Below are 20,015 nucleotides of genomic sequence, written 5' to 3'. Positions count from 1 at the left end.
TACACATGTTCCTCTTCTGTATGTTGTGGGTCTTGAGGGGTACGGATCAGCTTACACATGTTCCTCTTCTGTATGTTGTGGGTCTTGAGGGGTACAGATCAGATTACACATGTTCCTCTTCTGTATGTTGTGGGTCTTGAGGGGTACGGATCAGCTTACACATGTTCCTCTTCTGTATGTTGTGGGTCTTGAGGGGTACGGATCAGATTACACATGTTCCTCTTCTGTATGTTGTGGGTCTTGAGGGGTACGGATCAGATTACACATGTTCCTCTTCTGTATGTTGTGGGTCTTGAGGGGTACGGATCAGATTACACATGTTCCTCTTCTGTATGTTGTGGGTCTTGAGGGGTACGGATCATCTTACACATGTTCCTCTTCTGTATGTTGTGGGTCTTGAGGGGTACGGATCAGCTTACACATGTTCCTCTTCTGTATGTTGTGGGTCTTGAGGGGTACTGATCAGATTACACATGTTCCTCTTCTGTATGTTGTGGGTCTTGAGGGGTACGGATCAGCTTACACATGTTCCTCTTCTGTATGTTGTGGGTCTTGAGGGGTACGGATCAGCTTACACATGTTCCTCTTCTGTATGTTGTGGGTCTTGAGGGGTACGGATCAGCTTACACATGTTCCTCTTCTGTATGTTGTGGGTCTTGACGGGTACGGATCAGATTACACATGTTCCTCTTCTGTATGTTGTGGGTCTTGAGGGGTACGGATCAGCTTACACATGTTCCTCTTCTGTATGTTGTGGGTCTTGAGGGGTACGGATCAGCTTACACATGTTCCTCTTCTGTATGTTGTGGGTCTTGACTGGTACGGATCAGATTACACACTGTGGGATCACAGTACGCTACCCTCCTATACATTTTAACAACCTTGTGGCTGCCCAGCAAAAAATCTTAAAAAGCATATTTTAATTTCTATTTTTTGTGTATAGCGCAGTCTGAAACCTGGAAGTGTATTTGTGAGTGATGCTGTCTGTGTAGCTATCGGTTAGCTGCATCATCCTGTATGACATCATACTGTAATTACGGTTGTCCAATGGCCTCAGCTCTAGCAACAAGACCCTTAGCAACGTCCAGTGTGTCAAATCATCTGTGTAGAGCGATGTGGTGTAGGGCTCTCTAGGAATGTTCAGTGTGTCAAATCATCTGTGTAGAGCGATGTGGTGTAGGGCTCTCTAGGAATGTTCAGTGTGTAGCCCAGCAAAAATGTGGTTAGGGCTCTTTAGGAATGTTCAGTGTGTAGAGCGATGTGGTGTAGGGCTCTCTAGGAATGTTCAGTGTGTAGAGCGATGTGGTGTAGGGCTCTCTAGGAATGTTCAGTGTGTAGAGCGATGTGGTGTAGGGCTCTCTAGGAATGTTCAGTGTGTAGAGCGATGTGGTGTAGGGCTCTCTAGGAATGTTCAGTGTGTAGAGCGATGTGGTGTAGGGCTCTCTAGGAATGTTCAGTGTGTCAAATCATCTGTGTAGAGCGATGTGGTGTAGGGCTCTCTAGGAATGTTCAGTGTGTCAAATCATCTGTGTAGAGCGATGTGGTGTAGGGCTCTCTAGGAATGTTCAGTGTGTCAAATCATCTGTGTAGAGCGATGTGGTGTAGGGCTCTCTAGGAATGTTCAGTGTGTAGAGCGATGTGGTGTAGGGCTCTCTAGGAATGTTCAGTGTGTAGAGCGATGTGGTGTAGGGCTCTCTAGGAATGTTCAGTGTGTCAAATCATCTGTGTAGAGCGATGTGGTGTAGGGCTCTCTAGGAATGTTCAGTGTGTCAAATCATCTGTGTAGAGCGATGTGGTGTAGGGCTCTCTAGGAATGTTCAGTGTGTCAAATCATCTGTGTAGAGCGATGTGGTGTAGGGCTCTCTAGGAATGTTCAGTGTGTAGAGCGATGTGGTGTAGGGCTCTCTAGGAATGTTCAGTGTGTAGAGCGATGTGGTGTAGGGCTCTCTAGGAATGTTCAGTGTGTCAAATCATCTGTGTAGAGCGATGTGGTGTAGGGCTCTCTAGGAATGTTCAGTGTGTCAAATCATCTGTGTAGAGCGATGTGGTGTAGGGCTCTCTAGGAATGTTCAGTGTGTCAAATCATCTGTGTAGAGCAATGTGGTGTAGGGCTCTCTAGGAATGTTCAGTGTGTCAAATCATCTGTGTAGAGCGATGTGGTGTAGGGCTCTCTAGGAATGTTCAGTGTGTCATCATCTGTGTAGAGCAATGTGGTGTAGGGCTCTCTAGGAATGTTCAGTGTGTCATCATCTGTGTAGAGCAATGTGGTGTAGGGCTCTCTAGGAATGTTCAGTGTGTCATCATCTGTGTAGAGCAATGTGGTGTAGGGCTCTCTAGGAATGTTCAGTGTGTCATCATCTGTGTAGAGCAATGTGGTGTAGGGCTCTCTAGGAATGTTCAGTGTGTCATCATCTGTGTAGAGCAATGTGGTGTAGGGCTCTCTAGGAATGTTCAGTGTGTCATCATCTGTGTAGAGCAATGTGGTGTAGGGCTCTCTAGGAATGTTCAGTGTGTCATCGTCTGTGTAGAGCAATGTGGTGTATGGCTCTCTAGGAATGTTCAGTGTGTCAAATCATCTGTGTAGAGCGATGTGGTGTAGGGCTCTCTAGGAATGTTCAGTGTGTCAAATCATCTGTGTAGAGCGATGTGGTGTAGGGCTCTCTAGGAATGTTCAGTGTGTAGAGCGATGTGGTGTAGGGCTCTCTAGGAATGTTCAGTGTGTAGAGCGATGTGGTGTAGGGCTCTCTAGGAATGTTCAGTGTGTAGAGCGATGTGGTGTAGGGCTCTCTAGGAATGTTCAGTGTGTAGAGCGATGTGGTGTAGGGCTCTCTAGGAATGTTCAGTGCCTTTTTCAACATGAGTCAGTTGAGTCCATTTCCAATGTTCTGTGTTCGAAACATCCTCCTTTCAGAAGACAAAAAGGAGTCAAACTTACAACCAAAGTATGAAACCGTGGGTTTGTATTTTAATAACATAACACATGACAGTTCAAAGATACAATGTACTGTACAATCAGTAAATAGGTGTGTTGTTATGTCATCTCTTTGGATCAACCAATATACAAAATCTGTCACTTTGCAGCAACTGATTGCATGTGAGATATGAAACAAAAAAAAAGCTGTTTTTCCTCTGAAGAATATTTTTTTTATACAATTCTCCCTGTAGTTGATAAAACTCCATGCTATATAAAATAGTGTAAGGATGACCTTTCCCCCCCAGAGGTGGCTGTAATAAAGTACGAAACAACATACACAAAGAGCTTGGAAGACGTACATTAAGCTAAAAAAGAAAATGTAAAACTACATGTGAATCTTGTCTTCACCAGACAGTACCCAGTTTCTCACTACAACAACAACAAATGAAAGCATTAATGAAATCCCAAAACAGGTTTTCTGACTGGAAAATGGATTAAAGAATTCCCTTAAATTGTGTGTTCTGCACCTACTAGTACTGAGGAAAGGTGAAGACAAATGCATCTCTAGTAGGCGCAGTCGAGGTAATGAACCAACAACAAGACGCTGTAGGGAAAACATCCGCTCGGCACTGTCAAAGGTGAGATATTACTTCCACAACCTTTCCATTAACGATGCTAATGAACTATTTGATGGTTTGAATCATGGTGTAACACCACCGTCAGAGGTAGGCCTTCTCAGGAGTATCTCAACAGAGGGTTAGCAGAGTTTGTCTCTCCTAAACAGGTGGGATGGATAAAATGATTATGTCATCACGATGAGACTGAAGAACTGCTGAAATACTCCTGAAAAGGCCACTTCCCAAGGCTAGCTGTGCAAAACGTAGCATTTACAGCTGCCTCCAACAAGTACTTTAGTTTTAGTTTTCTTCCGCTAATGAATTATTAGCATATCCATCTTCTCTGCTGTCCTGTGTGGGGTGAGGTCTACTGTAAACTGTCACGTGTGGGGTGAGGTCTATTGTAAACTGTCACGTGTGGGTGAGGTCTGTAAACTGTCACGTGTCAGGTGAGGTCTACTGTAAACTGTCACGTGTGTGGGTCTACTGTCTCACTGAGGTCTACTGTAAACTGTCACGTGTGGGGGTCTAGGTCACTGTCACGTGTGAGGTCACTGTAAACTGTGGGGTGAGGTCTACTGTAAACTGTCATGTGTGGGGTGAGGTCATGTGTAAACTGTCCTGTGTGGGCTGAGGTCTACTGTAAACTGTCATGTGTGGGGTGAGGTCTACTGTAAACTGTCATGTGTGGGGTGAGGTCTACTGTAAACTGTCACGTGGAGGGTGAGGTCATGTGTGGGGTGAGGTCTACTGGAAACTGTCAGGTGTGAGGTGAGGTCTACTGTAAACTGTCTTGTGGGGTGAGGTCTACTGTAAACTGTCATGTGTGGGGTGAGGTCTACTGTAAACTGTCATGTGTGGGGTGAGGTCTACTGTAAACTGTCACGTGTGGGGTGAGGTCATGTGTGGGGTGAGGTCACTGTAAACTGTCATGTGTGGGTGAGGTCTACTGTAAACTGTCACGTGTGGGGTGAGGTCATGTGTGGGGTGAGGTCTACTGTAAACTGTCATGTGTGGGGTGAGGTCTACTGTAAACTGTCACGTGTGGGGTGAGGTCATGTGTGGGGGGAGGGCATGTGTGGGCTGAGGTCTACTGTAAACTGTCACGTGTGGGGTGAGGTCATGTGTGGGGTGAGGTCATGTGTGGGGTGAGGTCTACTGTAAACTGTCATGTGTGGGGTGAGGTCATGTGTGGGGTGAGGTCACTGTAAAGGTCATGTGTGAGGTGAGGTCACTGTAAACTCATGTGGGGTGAGGTCTACTGTAAACTGTCACGTGTGGGGTGAGGTCTACTGTAAACTGTCACGTGTGGGGTGAGGTCTACTGTAAACTGTCACGTGTGGGGTGAGGTCATGTGTGGGGTGAGGTCTACTGTAAACTGTCACGTGTGGGGTGAGGTCATGTGTGGGGTGAGGTCATGTGTGGGGTGAGGTCACGTGTGGGGTGAGGTCATGTGTGGGGTGAGGTCTACTGTAAACTGTCATGTGTGGGGTGAGGTCTACTGTAAACTGTCATGTGTGGGGTGAGGTCTACTGTAAACTGTCACGTGTGGGGTGAGGTCATGTGTGGGGTGAGGTCACGTGTGGGGTGAGGTCATGTGTGGGGTGAGGTCTACTGTAAACTGTCATGTGTGAGGTGAGGTCTACTGTAAACTGTCATGTGTGGGGTGAGGTCTACTGTAAACTGTCATGTGTGGGGTGAGGTCTACTGTAAACTGTCATGTGTGAGGTGAGGTCTACTGTAAACTCATGTGTGGGGTGAGGTCTACTGTAAACTGTCACGTGTGGGGTGAGGTCTACTGTAAACTGTCACGTGTGGGGTGAGGTCTACTGTAAACTGTCACGTGTGGGGTGAGGTCTACTGTAAACTGTCACGTGTGGGGGTGAGGTCTACTGTAAACTGTCACGTGTGGGGTGAGGTCATGTGTGGGGTGAGGTCACGTGTGGGGTGAGGTCATGTGTAAACTGAGGTCATGTGTGGGGTGAGGTCTACTGTAAACTGTCATGTGTGGGGTGAGGTCATGTGTGGGGTGAGGTCACGTGTGGGGTGAGGTCATGTGTGGGGTGAGGTCATGTGTGGGGTGAGGTCTACTGTAAACTGTCACGTGTGGGGTGAGGTCATGTGTGGGGTGAGGTCATGTGTGGGGTGAGGTCTACTGTAAACTGTCATGTGTGGGGTGAGGTCTACTGTAAACTGTCACGTGTGGGGTGAGGTCATGTGTGGGGTGAGGTCTACTGTAAACTGTCATGTGTGGGGTGAGGTCTACTGTAAACTGTCATGTGTGGGGTGAGGTCTACTGTAAACTGTCACGTGTGGGGTGAGGTCTACTGTAAACTGTCACGTGTGGGGTGAGGTCTACTGTAAACTGTCACGTGTGGGGTGAGGTCTACTGTAAACTGTCACGTGTGGGGTGAGGTCTACTGTAAACTGTCACGTGTGGGGTGAGGTCTACTGTAAACTGTCACGTGTGGGGTGAGGTCTACTGTAAACTGTCACGTGTGGGGTGAGGTCTACTGTAAACTGTCACGTGTGGGGTGAGGTCTACTGTAAACTGTCACGTGTGGGGTGAGGTCTACTGTAAACTGTCACGTGTGGGGTGAGGTCACGTGTGGGGTGAGGTCATGTGTGGGGTGAGGTCACGTGTGGGGTGAGGTCTACTGTAAACTCATGTGTGGGGTGAGGTCTACTGTAAACTGTCACGTGTGGGGTGAGGTCTACTGTAAACTGTCACGTGTGGGGTGAGGTCTACTGTAAACTGTCACGTGTGGGGTGAGGTCTACTGTAAACTGTCACGTGTGGGGTGAGGTCTACTGTAAACTGTCACGTGTGGGGTGAGGTCTACTGTAAACTGTCATGTGTGGGGTGAGGTCTACTGTAAACTGTCATGTGTGGGGTGAGGTCTCTGTAAACTGTCACGTGTGGGGTGAGGTCTACTGTAAACTGTCACGTGTGGGGTGAGGTCTACTGTAAACTGTCACGTGTGGGGTGAGGTCTACTGTAAACTGTCACGTGTGGGGTGAGGTCTACTGTAAACTGTCATGTGTGGGGTGAGGTCTACTGTAAACTGTCATGTGTGGGGTGAGGTCTACTGTAAACTGTCATGTGTGGGTGAGGTCTACTGTAAACTGTCACGTGTGGGGTGAGGTCTACTGTAAACTGTCACGTGTGGGGTGAGGTCTACTGTAAACTGTCATGTGTGGGTCAGGTCTACTGTAAACTGTCACGTGTGGGTGAGGTCTACTGTAAACTGTCACGTGTGGGGTGAGGTCTACTGTAAACTGTCACGTGTGGGGTGAGGTCTACTGTAAACTGTCATGTGTGGGGGTGAGGTCTACTGTAAACTGTCACGTGTGGGGTGAGGTCACGTGTGGGGTGAGGTCTACTGTAAACTGTCACGTGTGGGGTGAGGTCTACTGTAAACTGTCACGTGTGGGGTGAGGTCTACTGTAAACTGTCACGTGTGGGGTGAGGTCTACTGTAAACTGTCATGTGTGAGGTGAGGTCTACTGTAAACTGTCACGTGTGGGGTGAGGTCTACTGTAAACTGTCACGTGTGGGGTGAGGTCTACTGTAAACTGTCATGTGTGGGGTGAGGTCTACTGTAAACTGTCACGTGTGGGGTGAGGTCACGTGTGGGGTGAGGTCACGTGTGGGTGAGGTCACGTGTGGGTGAGGTCATGTGTGGGGTGAGGTCTACTGTAAACTGTCACGTGTGGGGTGAGGGCAGAACGACAGATTTGTACCTGGTCAGCTCGGGGATTTGAACTTGCAATTTGCAACCTTCCGGTTACTAGTCCAACGCTCTAACCACTAGGCTACCCTGCCGACAACATGTATTCTGTAGCTACTAGGCAGCAGTACCAGCCTTTTCCTGTCTAGAGACAACATGTATTCTGTAGCTACTAGGCAGCAGTATTGTCCATTTCCTGTCTAGAGACAACATGTATTCTGTAGCTACTAGGCAGCAGTATTGTCCTTTTCCTGTCTAGAGACAACATGTATTCTGTAGCTACTAGGCAGCAGTACAGTCCTTTTCCTGTCTAGAGACAACATGTATTCTGTAGCTACTAGGCAGCAGTACAGTCCTTTTCCTGTCTAGAGACAACATGTATTCTGTAGCTACTAGGCAGCAGTACAGTCCTTTTCCTGTCTAGAGACAACATGTATTCTGTAGCTACTAGGCAGCAGTACAGTCCTTTTTCTGTCTAGAGGCAACATGTATTCTGTAGCTACTAGGCAGCAGTACAGTCCTCTTCCTGTCTATAGACAACATGTATTCTGTAGTTACTAGGCAACAGTACAGTCATTTTCCTGTCTAGAGACAACATGTATTCTGTAGCTACTAGGCAGCAGTACAGTCCTTTTCCTGTCTAGAGACAACATGTATTCTGTAGTTACTAGGCAGCAGTACAGTCCTTTTCCTGTCTATAGACAACATGTATTCTGTAGTTACTAGGCAGCAGTACCAGCCTTTTCCTGTCTAGAGACAACATGTATTCTGTAGCTACTAGGCAGCAGTACCATCCTTTTCCTGTCTAGAGACAACATGTATTCTGTAGCTACTAGGCAGCAGTACAGTCCTTTTCCTGTCTAGAGACAACATGTATTCTGTAGCTACTAGGCAGCAGTACAGTCCTTTTCCTGTCTATAGACAACATGTATTCTGTAGTTACTAGGCAGCAGTACAGTCCTTTTCCTGTCTATAGACAACATGTATTCTGTAGCTACTAGGCAGCAGTACAGTCCTTTTCCTGTCTATAGACAACATGTATTCTGTAGTTACTAGGCAGCAGTACAGTCCTTTTCCTGTCTATAGACAACATGTATTCTGTAGCTACTAGGCAGCAGTACAGTCCTTTTCCTGTCTAGAGACAACATGTATTCTGTAGCTACTAGGCAGCAGTACAGTCCTTTTCCTGTCTAGAGACAACATGTATTCTGTAGCTACTAGGCAGCAGTACAGTCCTTTTCCTGTCTAGAGACAACATGTATTCTGTAGTTACTAGGCAGCAGTACAGTCCTTTTCCTGTCTAGAGACAACATGTATTCTGTAGCTACTAGGCAGCAGTACAGTCCTTTTCCTGTCTAGAGACAACATGTATTCTGTAGCTACTAGGCAGCAGTACAGTCCTTTTCCTGTCTAGAGACAACATGTATTCTGTAGCTACTAGGCAGCAGTACAGTCCTTTTCCTGTCTAGAGACAACATGTATTCTGTAGCTACTAGGCAGCAGTACAGTCCTTTTCCTGTCTAGAGACAACATGTATTCTGTAGCTACTAGGCAGCAGTACAGTCCTTTTCCTGTCTAGAGACAACATGTATTCTGTAGCTACTAGGCAGCAGTACAGTCCTTTTCCTGTCTAGAGACAACATGTATTCTGTAGCTACTAGGCAGCAGTACAGTCCTTTTCCTGTCTAGAGACATGTATTCTGTAGCTACTAGGCAGCAGTACCAGCCTTTTCCTGTCTAGAGACAACATGTATTCTGTAGCTACTAGGCAGCAGTACAGTCCTTTTCCTGTCTAGAGACAACATGTATTCTGTAGCTACTAGGCAACAGTACAGTCCTTTTCCTGTCTAGAGACAACATGTATTCTGTAGTTACTAGGCAGCAGTACAGTCCTTTTCCTGTCTATAGACAACATGTATTCTGTAGCTACTAGGCAGCAGTACAGTCCTTTTCCTGTCTATAGACAACATGTATTCTGTAGTTACTAGGCAACAGTACAGTCATTTTCCTGTCTATAGACAACATGTATTCTGTAGCTACTAGGCAGCAGTACCGTCCTTTTCCTGTCTAGAGACAACATGTATTCTGTAGCTACTAGGCAGCAGTACAGTCCTTTTCCTGTCTAGAGACAACATGTATTCTGTAGCTACTAGGCAGCAGTACCAGCCTTTTCCTGTCTAGAGACAACATGTATTCTGTAGCTACTAGGCAGCAGTACAGTCCTTTTCCTGTCTAGAGACAACATGTATTCTGTAGCTACTAGGCAGCAGTACAGTCCTTTTCCTGTCTAGAGACAACATGTATTCTGTAGCTACTAGGCAGCAGTACAGTCCTTTTCCTGTCTAGAGACAACATGTATTCTGTAGCTACTAGGCAGCAGTACAGTCCTTTTCCTGTCTAGAGACAACATGTATTCTGTAGTTACTAGGCAGCAGTACCAGCCTTTTCCTGTCTAGAGACAACATGTATTCTGTAGTTACTAGGCAGCAGTACAGTCCTTTTCCTGTCTAGAGACAACATGTATTCTGTAGTTACTAGGCAGCAGTACAGTCCTTTTCCTGTCTAGAGACAACATGTATTCTGTAGCTACTAGGCAGCAGTACAGTCCTTTTCCTGTCTAGAGACAACATGTATTCTGTAGTTACTAGGCAGCAGTACCAGCCTTTTCCTGTCTAGAGACAACATGTATTCTGTAGTTACTAGGCAGCAGTACAGTCCTTTTCCTGTCTAGAGACAACATGTATTCTGTAGCTACTAGGCAGCAGTACAGTCCTTTTCCTGTCTAGAGACAACATGTATTCTGTAGCTACTAGGCAGCAGTACAGTCCTTTTCCTGTCTAGAGACAACATGTATTCTGTAGTTACTAGGCAGCAGTACAGTCCTTTTCCTGTCTAGAGACAACATGTATTCTGTAGTTACTAGGCAGCAGTACAGTCCTTTTCCTGTCTAGAGACAACATGTATTCTGTAGCTACTAGGCAGCAGTACAGTCCTTTTCCTGTCTAGAGACAACATGTATTCTGTAGCTACTAGGCAGCAGTACAGTCCTTTTCCTGTCTAGAGACAACATGTATTCTGTAGTTACCAGGCAGCAGTACCAGCCTTTTCCTGTCTAGAGACAACATGTATTCTGTAGTTACCAGGCAGCAGTACCAGCCTTTTCCTGTCTAGAGACAACATGTATTCTGTAGTTACCAGGCAGCAGTACAGTCCTTTTCCTGTCTAGAGACAACATGTATTCTGTAGCTACTAGGCAGCAGTACAGTCCTTTTCCTGTCTAGAGACAACATGTATTCTGTAGTTACTAGGCAGCAGTACAGTCCTTTTCCTGTCTAGAGACAACATGTATTCTGTAGTTACTAGGCAACAGTACAGTCCTTGTCCTGTCTAGAGACAACATGTATTCTGTAGTTACTAGGCAGCAGTACAGTCCTTTTCCTGTCTAGAGACAACATGTATTCTGTAGTTACTAGGCAACAGTACCAGCCTTTTCCGTAATTAGTTTGTATTATTTCACCTTTATTTATCACGCGTCAGATAGTTGTTATGGTTGCAAAATAAAAGTGCTTTAAAAACTGGGTTCCCCAGATAATGTGCTGTTAAATGGAACTATTTGGGGGAAAAACAGGACCTCGTCTTTTTGACCTTGAAGAAGAGGTCAATCTGGTAGTTTCTCTATTCCAGATGGTGGATGTGTCGTCCTAGGGACGATGATGTGTCATGCTCACCATGCTCGCCATGCTCACCATGCTCACCATGCTCGCCATGCTCACCATGCTCACCATGCTCACCATGCTCGCCATGCTCACCATGCTCACCATGCTCGCCATGCTCGCCATGCTCACCATGCTCACCATGCTTGCCATGCTCGCCATGCTCACCATGCTCGCCATGCTCGCCATGCTCGCCATGCTCACCATGCTCGCCATGCTCACCATGCTCACCATGCTCACCATGCTCTCTGAAAGGCAATTAGATTACAAATCTGTTACAAATACTTGGTTGTGGAATATGTTGTTGTTGTGTTAATTATATACAATTTCAATAGAGACGCTGGTTGCCCAATAGAGAAGGCAACGCTGGTTGCCCAATAGAGAAGGCAACGCTGGTTGCCCAATAGAGAAGGCAACGCTGGTTGCCCAATAGAGAAGGCAACGCTGGTTGCCCAATAGAGAAGGCAACGCTGGTTGCCCTATAGAGAAGGCAACGCTGGTTGCCCCAATAGAGAAGGCAACGCTGGTTGCCCAATAGAGAAGGCAACGCTGGTTGCCCAATAGAGAAGGCAACGCTGGTTGCCCAACAGAGAAGGCAACGCTGGTTGCCCAATAGAGAAGGCAACGCTGGTTGCCCAATAGAGAAGGCAACGCTGGTTGCCCAACAGAGAAGGCAACGCTGGTTGCCCAACAGAGAAGGCAACGCTGGTTGCCCAATAGAGAAGGCAACGCTGGTTGCCCTATAGAGAAGGCAACGCTGGTTGCCCAATAGAGAAGGCAACGCTGGTTGCCCTATAGAGAAGGCAACGCTGGTTGCCCAATAGAGAAGGCAACGCTGGTTGCCCAACAGAGAAGGCAACGCTGGTTGCCCAATAGAGAAGGCAACGCTGGTTGCCCAATAGAGAAGGCAACGCTGGTTGCCCAATAGAGAAGGCAACGCTGGTTGCCCAATAGAGAAGGCAACGCTGGTTGCCCAACAGAGAAGGCAACGCTGGTTGCCCAACAGAGAAGGCAACGCTGGTTGCCCAACAGAGAAGGCAACGCTGGTTGCCCAATAGAGAAGGCAACGCTGGTTGCCCAATAGAGAAGGCAACGCTGGTTGCCCAATAGAGAAGGCAACGCTGGTTGCCCAATAGAGAAGGCAACGCTGGTTGCCCAATAGAGAAGGCAACGCTGGTTGCCCAATAGAGAAGGCAACGCTGGTTGCCCAACGGGCCTGAGAGGGGAGTGGGGGGGGGGGGGCACATGAAAGAAGGTATTAGTGAAAAGTCTATTAAAAAAATACTGTTTCTTTTGGAAGAGAAAAATAGACAAATACTGATCAAATCTACACATCAAACTAATGGCACATACATACATACATACATACATACATACATACATACATACATACATACATACACACACACAACACACACACACACACACACACACACACACACACACACACACACACACACAAAGTCTATTAAAAAACACTGTTTCACAAAAACACACAAATACATCAAACACACATCAAACTAACACATACATACATACATACATACATACATACATACATACATACATACATACATACATACATACATACATACATACATACATACATACATACATACATACATACACAGGATCAAATACAACATTCTAAACATATGAACATATAAGCTGAAATATTAAAATAAAAAAACGTCTTTTTTAAAGATTGAAAGTGCTAGAATTCAGATTAGCTCACAGAAACCCAGGGAGGACAAACTCAATGCCAATTGACGTTTCTTTTTTAATCAATAAATGCTCAATAAATGAATAAAAAGATAAATGCTAAATTTGAGTGCTACAATTTTGTCTGGAATTGGATATAGCCATGGTCTTTCAAAATGTAAACTTGATGTACACAAAAAATATGTTTTAAGCATAGCTTTTCAACAATTATATAAATATTTATATTCAATTACCACTATAAGAAATAGGCAAATTCTTTCAAAGATGCGAACCACATTTCTTCACGATCAATCATGAAATGTTCCTGATTTAGATCATTTCCCAGCCTATTGGAAGTGTCAACATGAACTTTGGGGATTCATACCTGAACGTATTACTTCAGTATTGGTTGGTAGTGGCGCTATGTCACAACCAAACACATGTTTCTTTTAAGTTGTATTTCTTTTCACATATTTGTCAACTACTTTTATAGGTCAGTCTAATTAGCTGACTGAAGAGGCTCTAATAGTAGGCTCTGATCGGTTGGTCAATTTGAATAACAATTCTACCATTATTAAAATGAAATAATAAAATAATTATTTTAATGAGCAATTGTGCAAGATTTTGTTTCCTCTCCCCAGGTTTTGGGAAGAAAAAAAATCTAAAATAAAATGAGGTGATGTGTTGTTTCAAGGTCCTGTTTTAACAAACAGAAAATGCAAATATCATATAACAACAACAAAAAAATGACAAAGAAATATCCCAGTCAGTCGTCCCATATGCTTTGAATGTCAAAGAGCAGGCTGGTGACTTGTCTGTTCTGGATATTGTGTTTTTCTTTAAGACCCTTTCCTCCTGAAACCAGGAAGCAGCTGAGTGAGGAGTACAGACAGGAAAGGAAACCACTACCACTGTGCATGTGTACATCTTGCAATGTTGAAATGTTCTCTGTTCCCAGCAACGGTAGCTAAAAGCAGCAATTTGTTTTGTTTTCTTTATGTTATATAGTTGTAGTTTTTCTTTTCTTTATACTTGGCGTCTACTTGAAACTACATGTTTACTAATAGTTGCATATGGACTCTGGGCTGAGTACTCAAACAGACAAAGTCAAAGAGAGTTGAGAAAGTTGCAAACCAAGAGGTTAATATATGAATACTGTTAATATCAGTCCTTGTACGCTCAAGATGCACTTTGACTTTCTTTTGACTAATGGACTTTATATACCCCACGTGCTGGGTGTTCCAAGGCCTATCTCTCCATCTATCAATCAGGACGTCTGTAGGGAAGTGAAACATATCATTCATTTGTTGGCCAAAGACAGGACATTATTCATATTTTCCATCATACAAATATCACTTACGTGATACAGAGCACGTATTATAGTTTTACAACTTTTGGCGCTAGTTTTCAACAGGCTAGTGTATATGAAAAGGCATCTTAAAACCAGACCTCTTAAAAGGGTTTCAAGCTGAGAAAAATAGACGATCAAAGACGTCTATGTAAAATCCTACTGGATTATTGTACCACTAACAGCCTACTAACTACACGTTTGTTTTAGTAGTACATGAACAGATAAACGAGACATCCAGAGGAGAAAAGCTACAAGGCCAAAGCTAAATACATCCCATTTCTTATCAATAAAATGCCAGATACAGACACATGTAAACCTGCCACATAAAAAAAAAAAAACACTTTGTTTTAATACGCCTAAATACAACTTACTGACATAAAAGCAATTCTAATGTTCATTTTTGACGAGATATTTAATACACTGCAAATAACATTCTTTTACACGTTTTCCTTAACTGTCGTCGTTGTTATTTTTGTTCTCTATTCACATATGTCAGGGTTATTATTACCATGGATCTAACAGACTGGATATATATATTTGTTTTCATAAAAATAAAAATCATTAATATATGAAAGGTGGGCAAAGGATGTGACATATTGACTTCCTGGAAGAATGACAGTTGAAGGAATAAATCCTCATGAGTCAAATAATGACCTGTTTTCAAGAGCAGCTTTTATAGGAGGGGTATATCCTCCACATGGGGTCATCCTCACTGGCCCTGGTTGAGCAGGTCACGCTGGTTAGCCAAAGAGATTCCTAAAGGTAAAGACACTTCTGCTAAAGAAAAAGTGCTGCTCTTGAGGAACAACACAAAACATGCATGACTTGGCATGTTTTTTCTACTGACTCGGCTATTTTCACATCTGCTTTTCATTAAATATGTGGGCACCAGTGGTCGCTGTGTTTGGTTATCAACGTTAAAATCAACTCTCTGTTTTCACTTGTATTTTACTTTCTGCACAACTGATGAGTATGAACAGTAATCAGTTATTCCCCAAAAAAATTTAAGAGCACTTTTTCAAGACAGATATTTTGTTGTGGTTGTAGCCTATATTAGAGGAGGGTAATGTCCGTGGAGCAGTATCACTTTAGTCCTTCACTAATCTTCCCCTCTGACGATGATGATGATGACAGGGTGTGTTTCTGGGTAGGTGATGCAGACTTTTACACTCACGGGAGAGACAACCCAGCATGTTCAGTCACATTTGAAAAAGCAAGAAAATTATATTTCACCCACTTTAAAACTATACTTCTGGGTCACTAGGCTTCTGGGTAACAATATATATATGTTTTTTTTTTTGTTTTTTTTTACAATTTTCTCTAAAATGAATATTTTTTTCTTAATATTCTGACTTTGTAAAGTACCAGGCCTTCAGGCCTGCAGATGCTGCCTCCTGACTACAGAGTAGAGGGAGGGAAGTGACGAGGGGGGATAGGCTAGTGGTAGAGGTTAAAGAACTCATTCACGGCAACTCACAGTATCATACAGAGTCGTGGTCACATGGAACTCCCTTCTATTTCCAGTTACTCAGCAAACAGAAGAATTACCTTTAAAAGAAACAGATTAAACAGCATCTCATGGAACAGAGGGGACTGTGAGGTGACACATATTAACACACACACACACACACACTAACACACATACACGCAGATAGACACACACACACACACACTAACACACATACACGCAGATAGACACACACACACACACACACACACACACACACACACATTGACACACTAACACACAGACACACTAACACAGACACACTAACACACAGACACACTTTAACACACAGACACACAGACACACTGACACACTAACACACAGACACACTAGCACACAGACACACACTAGCACACAGACACACTAACAGACACTAGCACACAGAGACACACACTCTAACACACAGACACACTAGCACACAGACGCACTAAGAGACACACACTCTAACACACACACACACACACACATATTTGAGATGTATTGTTTGTACATCCCTGTATTTTATTTGTGTGACTGTCCTTGTGTATCAGTGTTGTGTTACTTGTCGTGTTTTTTGTGGACCCCAGGAAGAGTAGCTGCTGATTCTACAAAAGCTAAATGGGGATCCAACTAAACAAACATCAACAAAGCGAGAGGGATTCAATCATCACAGCTAAAGAAAAGCCAAACAAAAGCTCCTTAGTTTGAAAGTTTCTCGTCTTTTCCTTTTTGTTTCAACAAAAAGGGGTTTTAGTTTCCTCTGGAGCTCAATCAAAAGCTTTTGTGCACTTCAATTAAGGCTTCTAAGTGTTCAAGTGTTTTTATGTCCACCCTGGCAGCCCAGGATGCCCCTGGGCCCCTGGGTGTGAGGCAGTGAGCTGAGGATGATGGCCTGGGGGCCCCTCATTGGAAGGCCTGGTGAAAGCGAGGCAGGGTGGTCGTGCTGAGGCTGGAGCTAAACACTGGCGGGAGAGGGTGCAGGGGCCCTAGACCAAGGCCCCTGCTGGAGCCATGCTGCTCCTGAGGTTGAGGTTGCAAAGAGGTAAGAGGTGCGGCTGTGGCAGCGGCGTGGGGCTCAGTGCCACGCAAGGATGACGAAGAGGAGGAAGACGAGGAGGCAGCAGATGAGGTGTACCCCATGACTAGTCCTGCTGTGCTGATGGGGGCATTGTAGGGGGGCAGGTTGAGAGGCAGGAAGCCCAGCAGGTGAGAGAAGTCCATGTTAGCTGTGCACAGAGACTCAGCGATGACAGCAGGGCTCTTAGACAGGAGGGGGTCACCACACAGCTCGTCTGTCAGGCCTGAGGGGTGCTCTAGTCCCTCCTTGGGGGGCGAGGCAGCAGCATGATGATGATCGCCTGAGTGGTGGCCCGGCAGCCCACTCTGCAGATCCATGAGAAAGCTCTCCATCTCCACTTTGAGGGGCTTGTCCAGCAGGTATGAGGTAGATCCCAGCTGGTATTTGGGCGGCGGCTGGGCGTGCTGTTGCTGCTGGTGCTGTTGGGGCTGCTGCAGGTGGGGCAGCGGGGGGGAGTTTTGGATGTGGTGGTGATGGTGGTGGTGGTGGTGGTGCGGGGAATGGAGGGGGGGCTCCATGTGGCAGCCCATCGCCATGGCAGCGGACAGGGAGCCGGGCATCAGAGAGTGGTGGTGGCCCACCTCAGGGTTGGACATGGCCTGGAGGTGGTGGGGGTTGTACATGCCCATGGGGAAGGGGGTGCCGCTGGGGAACGTCTTTGCCAGCATGGGGTCTTTGTTGGAACTCATACTGCACATCATGGGGCTGAGCTCCTCTTTGACAGTGCAGGGGGAGGAGCCAGAGCCCAGCATGCCTTGCATGTCCAGAGGCTCAGTCTTTATCTTCAGCAGCTCCTGAGAGTGGCTCTTCTTCATATGCCGCGTCAGGTGGTCCTTCCTGCCGAAGCGCTGGGCGCAGTACTGACACAGGAAGTCCTTTCTGCCGGTGTGGACCACCATGTGGCGACGCACGTCCTTCCGTGTGTAGAAGCGGCGGTCACAGTGGTCGCACGGATGCTTCTTCTCCTTGGCACCTCCGGGGGACTTGCCCGAGTGGCTCTTGAGATGCTCCATCAGGGCAGGGGTACTCTCGTAGCTCTGCAGGCACACCTTACAGGTGAGGTCCCCAGCCGTGGCTGAATGCATGGCCACATGACGCTTGTAGCCCAGCTTGGTGTTGTAGTGCTTGCCACATTCCTCACACTTGAAGGCCTCTTTGTTGGGGTCATGGGTCTGCAGGTGGTTCTTCAGGTGATCTTTGCGGTGAAACATTTTCTCGCAGAACGAGCACTGGTGAGTTTTCTGCGGAGAGTGTGTGGCCATATGCCTGGATAATGAAGAGAGTACAGTATGAGAAAAAAGTTAGTCAGTGAAAGTGTTTTAGAGCAACTGTTTAAAAACTCTTGGTGGAGTGATGTTTTACCTGAACAGTTTATATTTGGAGCTGAAGGCCTTAGGACAGTGTGGCTGGGAGCAGTGGAAGGGTTTCTCTCCCGTGTGACAGAAAGAGTGAAGCCGAAGTTTATCCTGCGAACCAAACCAAGTCCCACACACCAAACACTCGCTGCCGCTGGCTCGCTCTTCCCTCTCTCTCTCTCTCTCTGTCCGTGGCAGGGTAGTGTCGCTGTACAGCTCGGCAGCGGCTAGTCGTTCCTCGTCCTCCGGCGTCAGTGCTGTAACATGGCGTGGAGCCTCGGCGGCACCAGCTGCCATGGCAGCCCTAGGGTGCTGTTGCCATGAAATCCCGGCCGTGGCTTCCCTGCCTTCCAGGCTCTACGTGGGGAGTGGTGGAGGGCAGTGTAGGGCGTGGCTCCAGGCAGGACCGGGTAGGGCTTAGGAGGGCTACGGTCTGGGCCTCAGATAGTGCTGCTGTTGTCAATGTCTGCTGAAAAAACAAAAGTATTTGTGTACTTGTTGTTGCACTATGATGTGAGAGTGCAACTGTACATTTTCAAATTCACTCACTCACTCACTCACTCACTCACTCGGTCCCAACAGCTATGGTTGAGGGTGAGTAGGAAATGATTCAATCAGTGTCGCTGAAGATCTGCGATAAAATGTAAAGGCAATTTCCCATGGAGCAGACATATGCAGCGTTTCCCACAGAAGACCAGTATGAAAACTAATATGAAAATGTATGAACTCTCTATTGTGAGTCGCTCTGGACAAGAACAACTGCTAAATGACTCAAATGTTTAAAAATAAGAATGTAAAATGAATCCACCCCCAAATCTGAGCCTAAGGACTGATTGTTTTTCTGCTATGAAAATGGACAAACAGACTTGACTTGTGACTTGGACAGGGCAGAGTTCCAGTCCAAACACCCATTGGGCACTAGGGGGCACTGAAGGACAATGTGGCATAGTGGTACACAAATGAAAAGTGACGAATAGGAATGTCTGAGACAGTTCCAGTCGTTGAGTCCTTCAGCCATCCCACTCGTCACAGTATTCATCTATGTAAAATGTCAACGTCTTATCCACTGAACGTTAGCCACATGTTACCGATGTTTAGCACATACATGTTGTGTGCTTGGCTTCATACATGTCCTCATCATGTTGTGTGCTTGGCTTCATACATGTCCTCATCATGTTGTGTGCTTGGCTTCATACATGTCCTCGTCATGTTGTGTGCTTGGCTTCATACATGTCCTCATCATGTTGTGTGCAAAAAAAACGTGGCTTCATACATGTCCTCATCATGTGTTGTGTGACTCCCCCAAAAAAAAAAAACGTGGGTGCACAAAGCAGGCATTGTGTGTGTGTGTGTGTGTGTGTGTACATGCATGTACATGTTATGAAGCTGGATAAGGCTCACACAATCCTACAGAAAACGATGAATCACACTCAGCCCCAGGGTATGGGGTGGGGGGGTTACCATAAATTAACCGGTACCAGTCTATCTGCCTAAATTCATCCGATTCCTCTAATGTATAAATCCCTACCTTTAAATAAGAACAACACTTGTCTAGTTTGGTCAGATTAAAATGAAAATCCAACCGTTGCAGAGTGATACTTTATCCAAAGCCACTTACAGTCATGTCAAGCGTACATTTCTTCCAAGTAACACTGTTGCACCATGTCTTTAAGTCACCTCTGCTGTCACCTCCGACCCCTCTCCTCCCACACAGCTAAGTCACATGGTCAAGTCCAAGGTCACCCTGGTCTGGCTCCTACTAACCACACCTGTGCCCCCACACTTGATATACACACAGGAAACTGTTGAGAGTGGAAAAACCCAGCAGCGTTGCAGTTCTTGACACAAACTGGTGCACCTGGCACCTACTACCATACCCTGTTCAAAGGCACTTAAATATTTTGTCTTGCCCCATTCACCCTCTGAATGGCACATATACATAATCCATGTTTCGATTGTCACAAGGCCTAAAAAAATGGTTATTTAACCTGTCTCCTGCCCTTCATCTACACTGATTGAAGTGGATTTAACAAGAGACATCAATAAGGGATCATAGCTTTCACCTGGATC

At 45.8% G+C, this 20,015-nt stretch overlaps 1 protein-coding gene and 1 long non-coding RNA gene across 12 annotated transcripts in view; one reads left to right on the top strand and one right to left on the bottom strand.

The window, feature by feature from the left end:
* The first annotated feature begins 3,498 nt into the window (after positions 1-3,498).
* LOC127913173 (uncharacterized) lies at positions 3,499-7,723 on the top strand. Of its 9 annotated transcripts, XR_008085019.1 has the most exons (10): positions 4,374-4,446; positions 4,620-4,684; positions 4,850-5,089; positions 5,141-5,202; positions 5,294-5,338; positions 5,600-5,681; positions 5,744-5,853; positions 7,002-7,063; positions 7,095-7,156; positions 7,206-7,723. It is a non-coding gene; the product is annotated as an uncharacterized LOC127913173 (long non-coding RNA). The 9 variants fall into 9 exon arrangements; XR_008085014.1 differs by lacking the exons at positions 4,374-4,446; positions 5,744-5,853; positions 7,002-7,063; positions 7,095-7,156 and adding an exon at positions 3,499-3,927 and having other exon boundaries at positions 4,668-4,732; XR_008085018.1 differs by lacking the exons at positions 4,374-4,446; positions 5,744-5,853; positions 7,002-7,063; positions 7,095-7,156 and adding an exon at positions 3,499-3,927 and having other exon boundaries at positions 4,668-4,732; positions 4,819-5,089.
* Positions 7,724-15,729: 8,006 nt separating this feature from the next.
* Positions 15,730-20,015, bottom strand: part of LOC118376470 (zinc finger protein PLAGL2-like) — a 65,562-nt gene continuing 61,276 nt past the window's right edge. For 2 of the 3 annotated variants that reach the window (XM_052484749.1, XM_052484747.1), the window contains exons 2-3: positions 17,953-18,414; positions 15,730-17,856 (exon numbers count right to left, since the gene is read on the bottom strand). In XM_052484749.1, the coding sequence (XP_052340709.1) occupies positions 16,416-17,856; positions 17,953-18,242 (1,731 nt within the window). In that variant the 5' untranslated portion in view covers positions 18,243-18,414 and the 3' untranslated portion in view covers positions 15,730-16,415. The remainder of the gene's footprint in view (positions 17,857-17,952; positions 18,415-20,015) is intronic. The other variant, XM_052484748.1, reaches the window with a different exon arrangement.

Source organism: Oncorhynchus keta, chromosome 28 (assembly GCF_023373465.1).
Source record: "Oncorhynchus keta strain PuntledgeMale-10-30-2019 chromosome 28, Oket_V2, whole genome shotgun sequence".
Classification (NCBI taxonomy): domain Eukaryota; kingdom Metazoa; phylum Chordata; class Actinopteri; order Salmoniformes; family Salmonidae; genus Oncorhynchus; species Oncorhynchus keta.
This window is presented reverse-complemented; position numbering and strand designations above follow the sequence as displayed.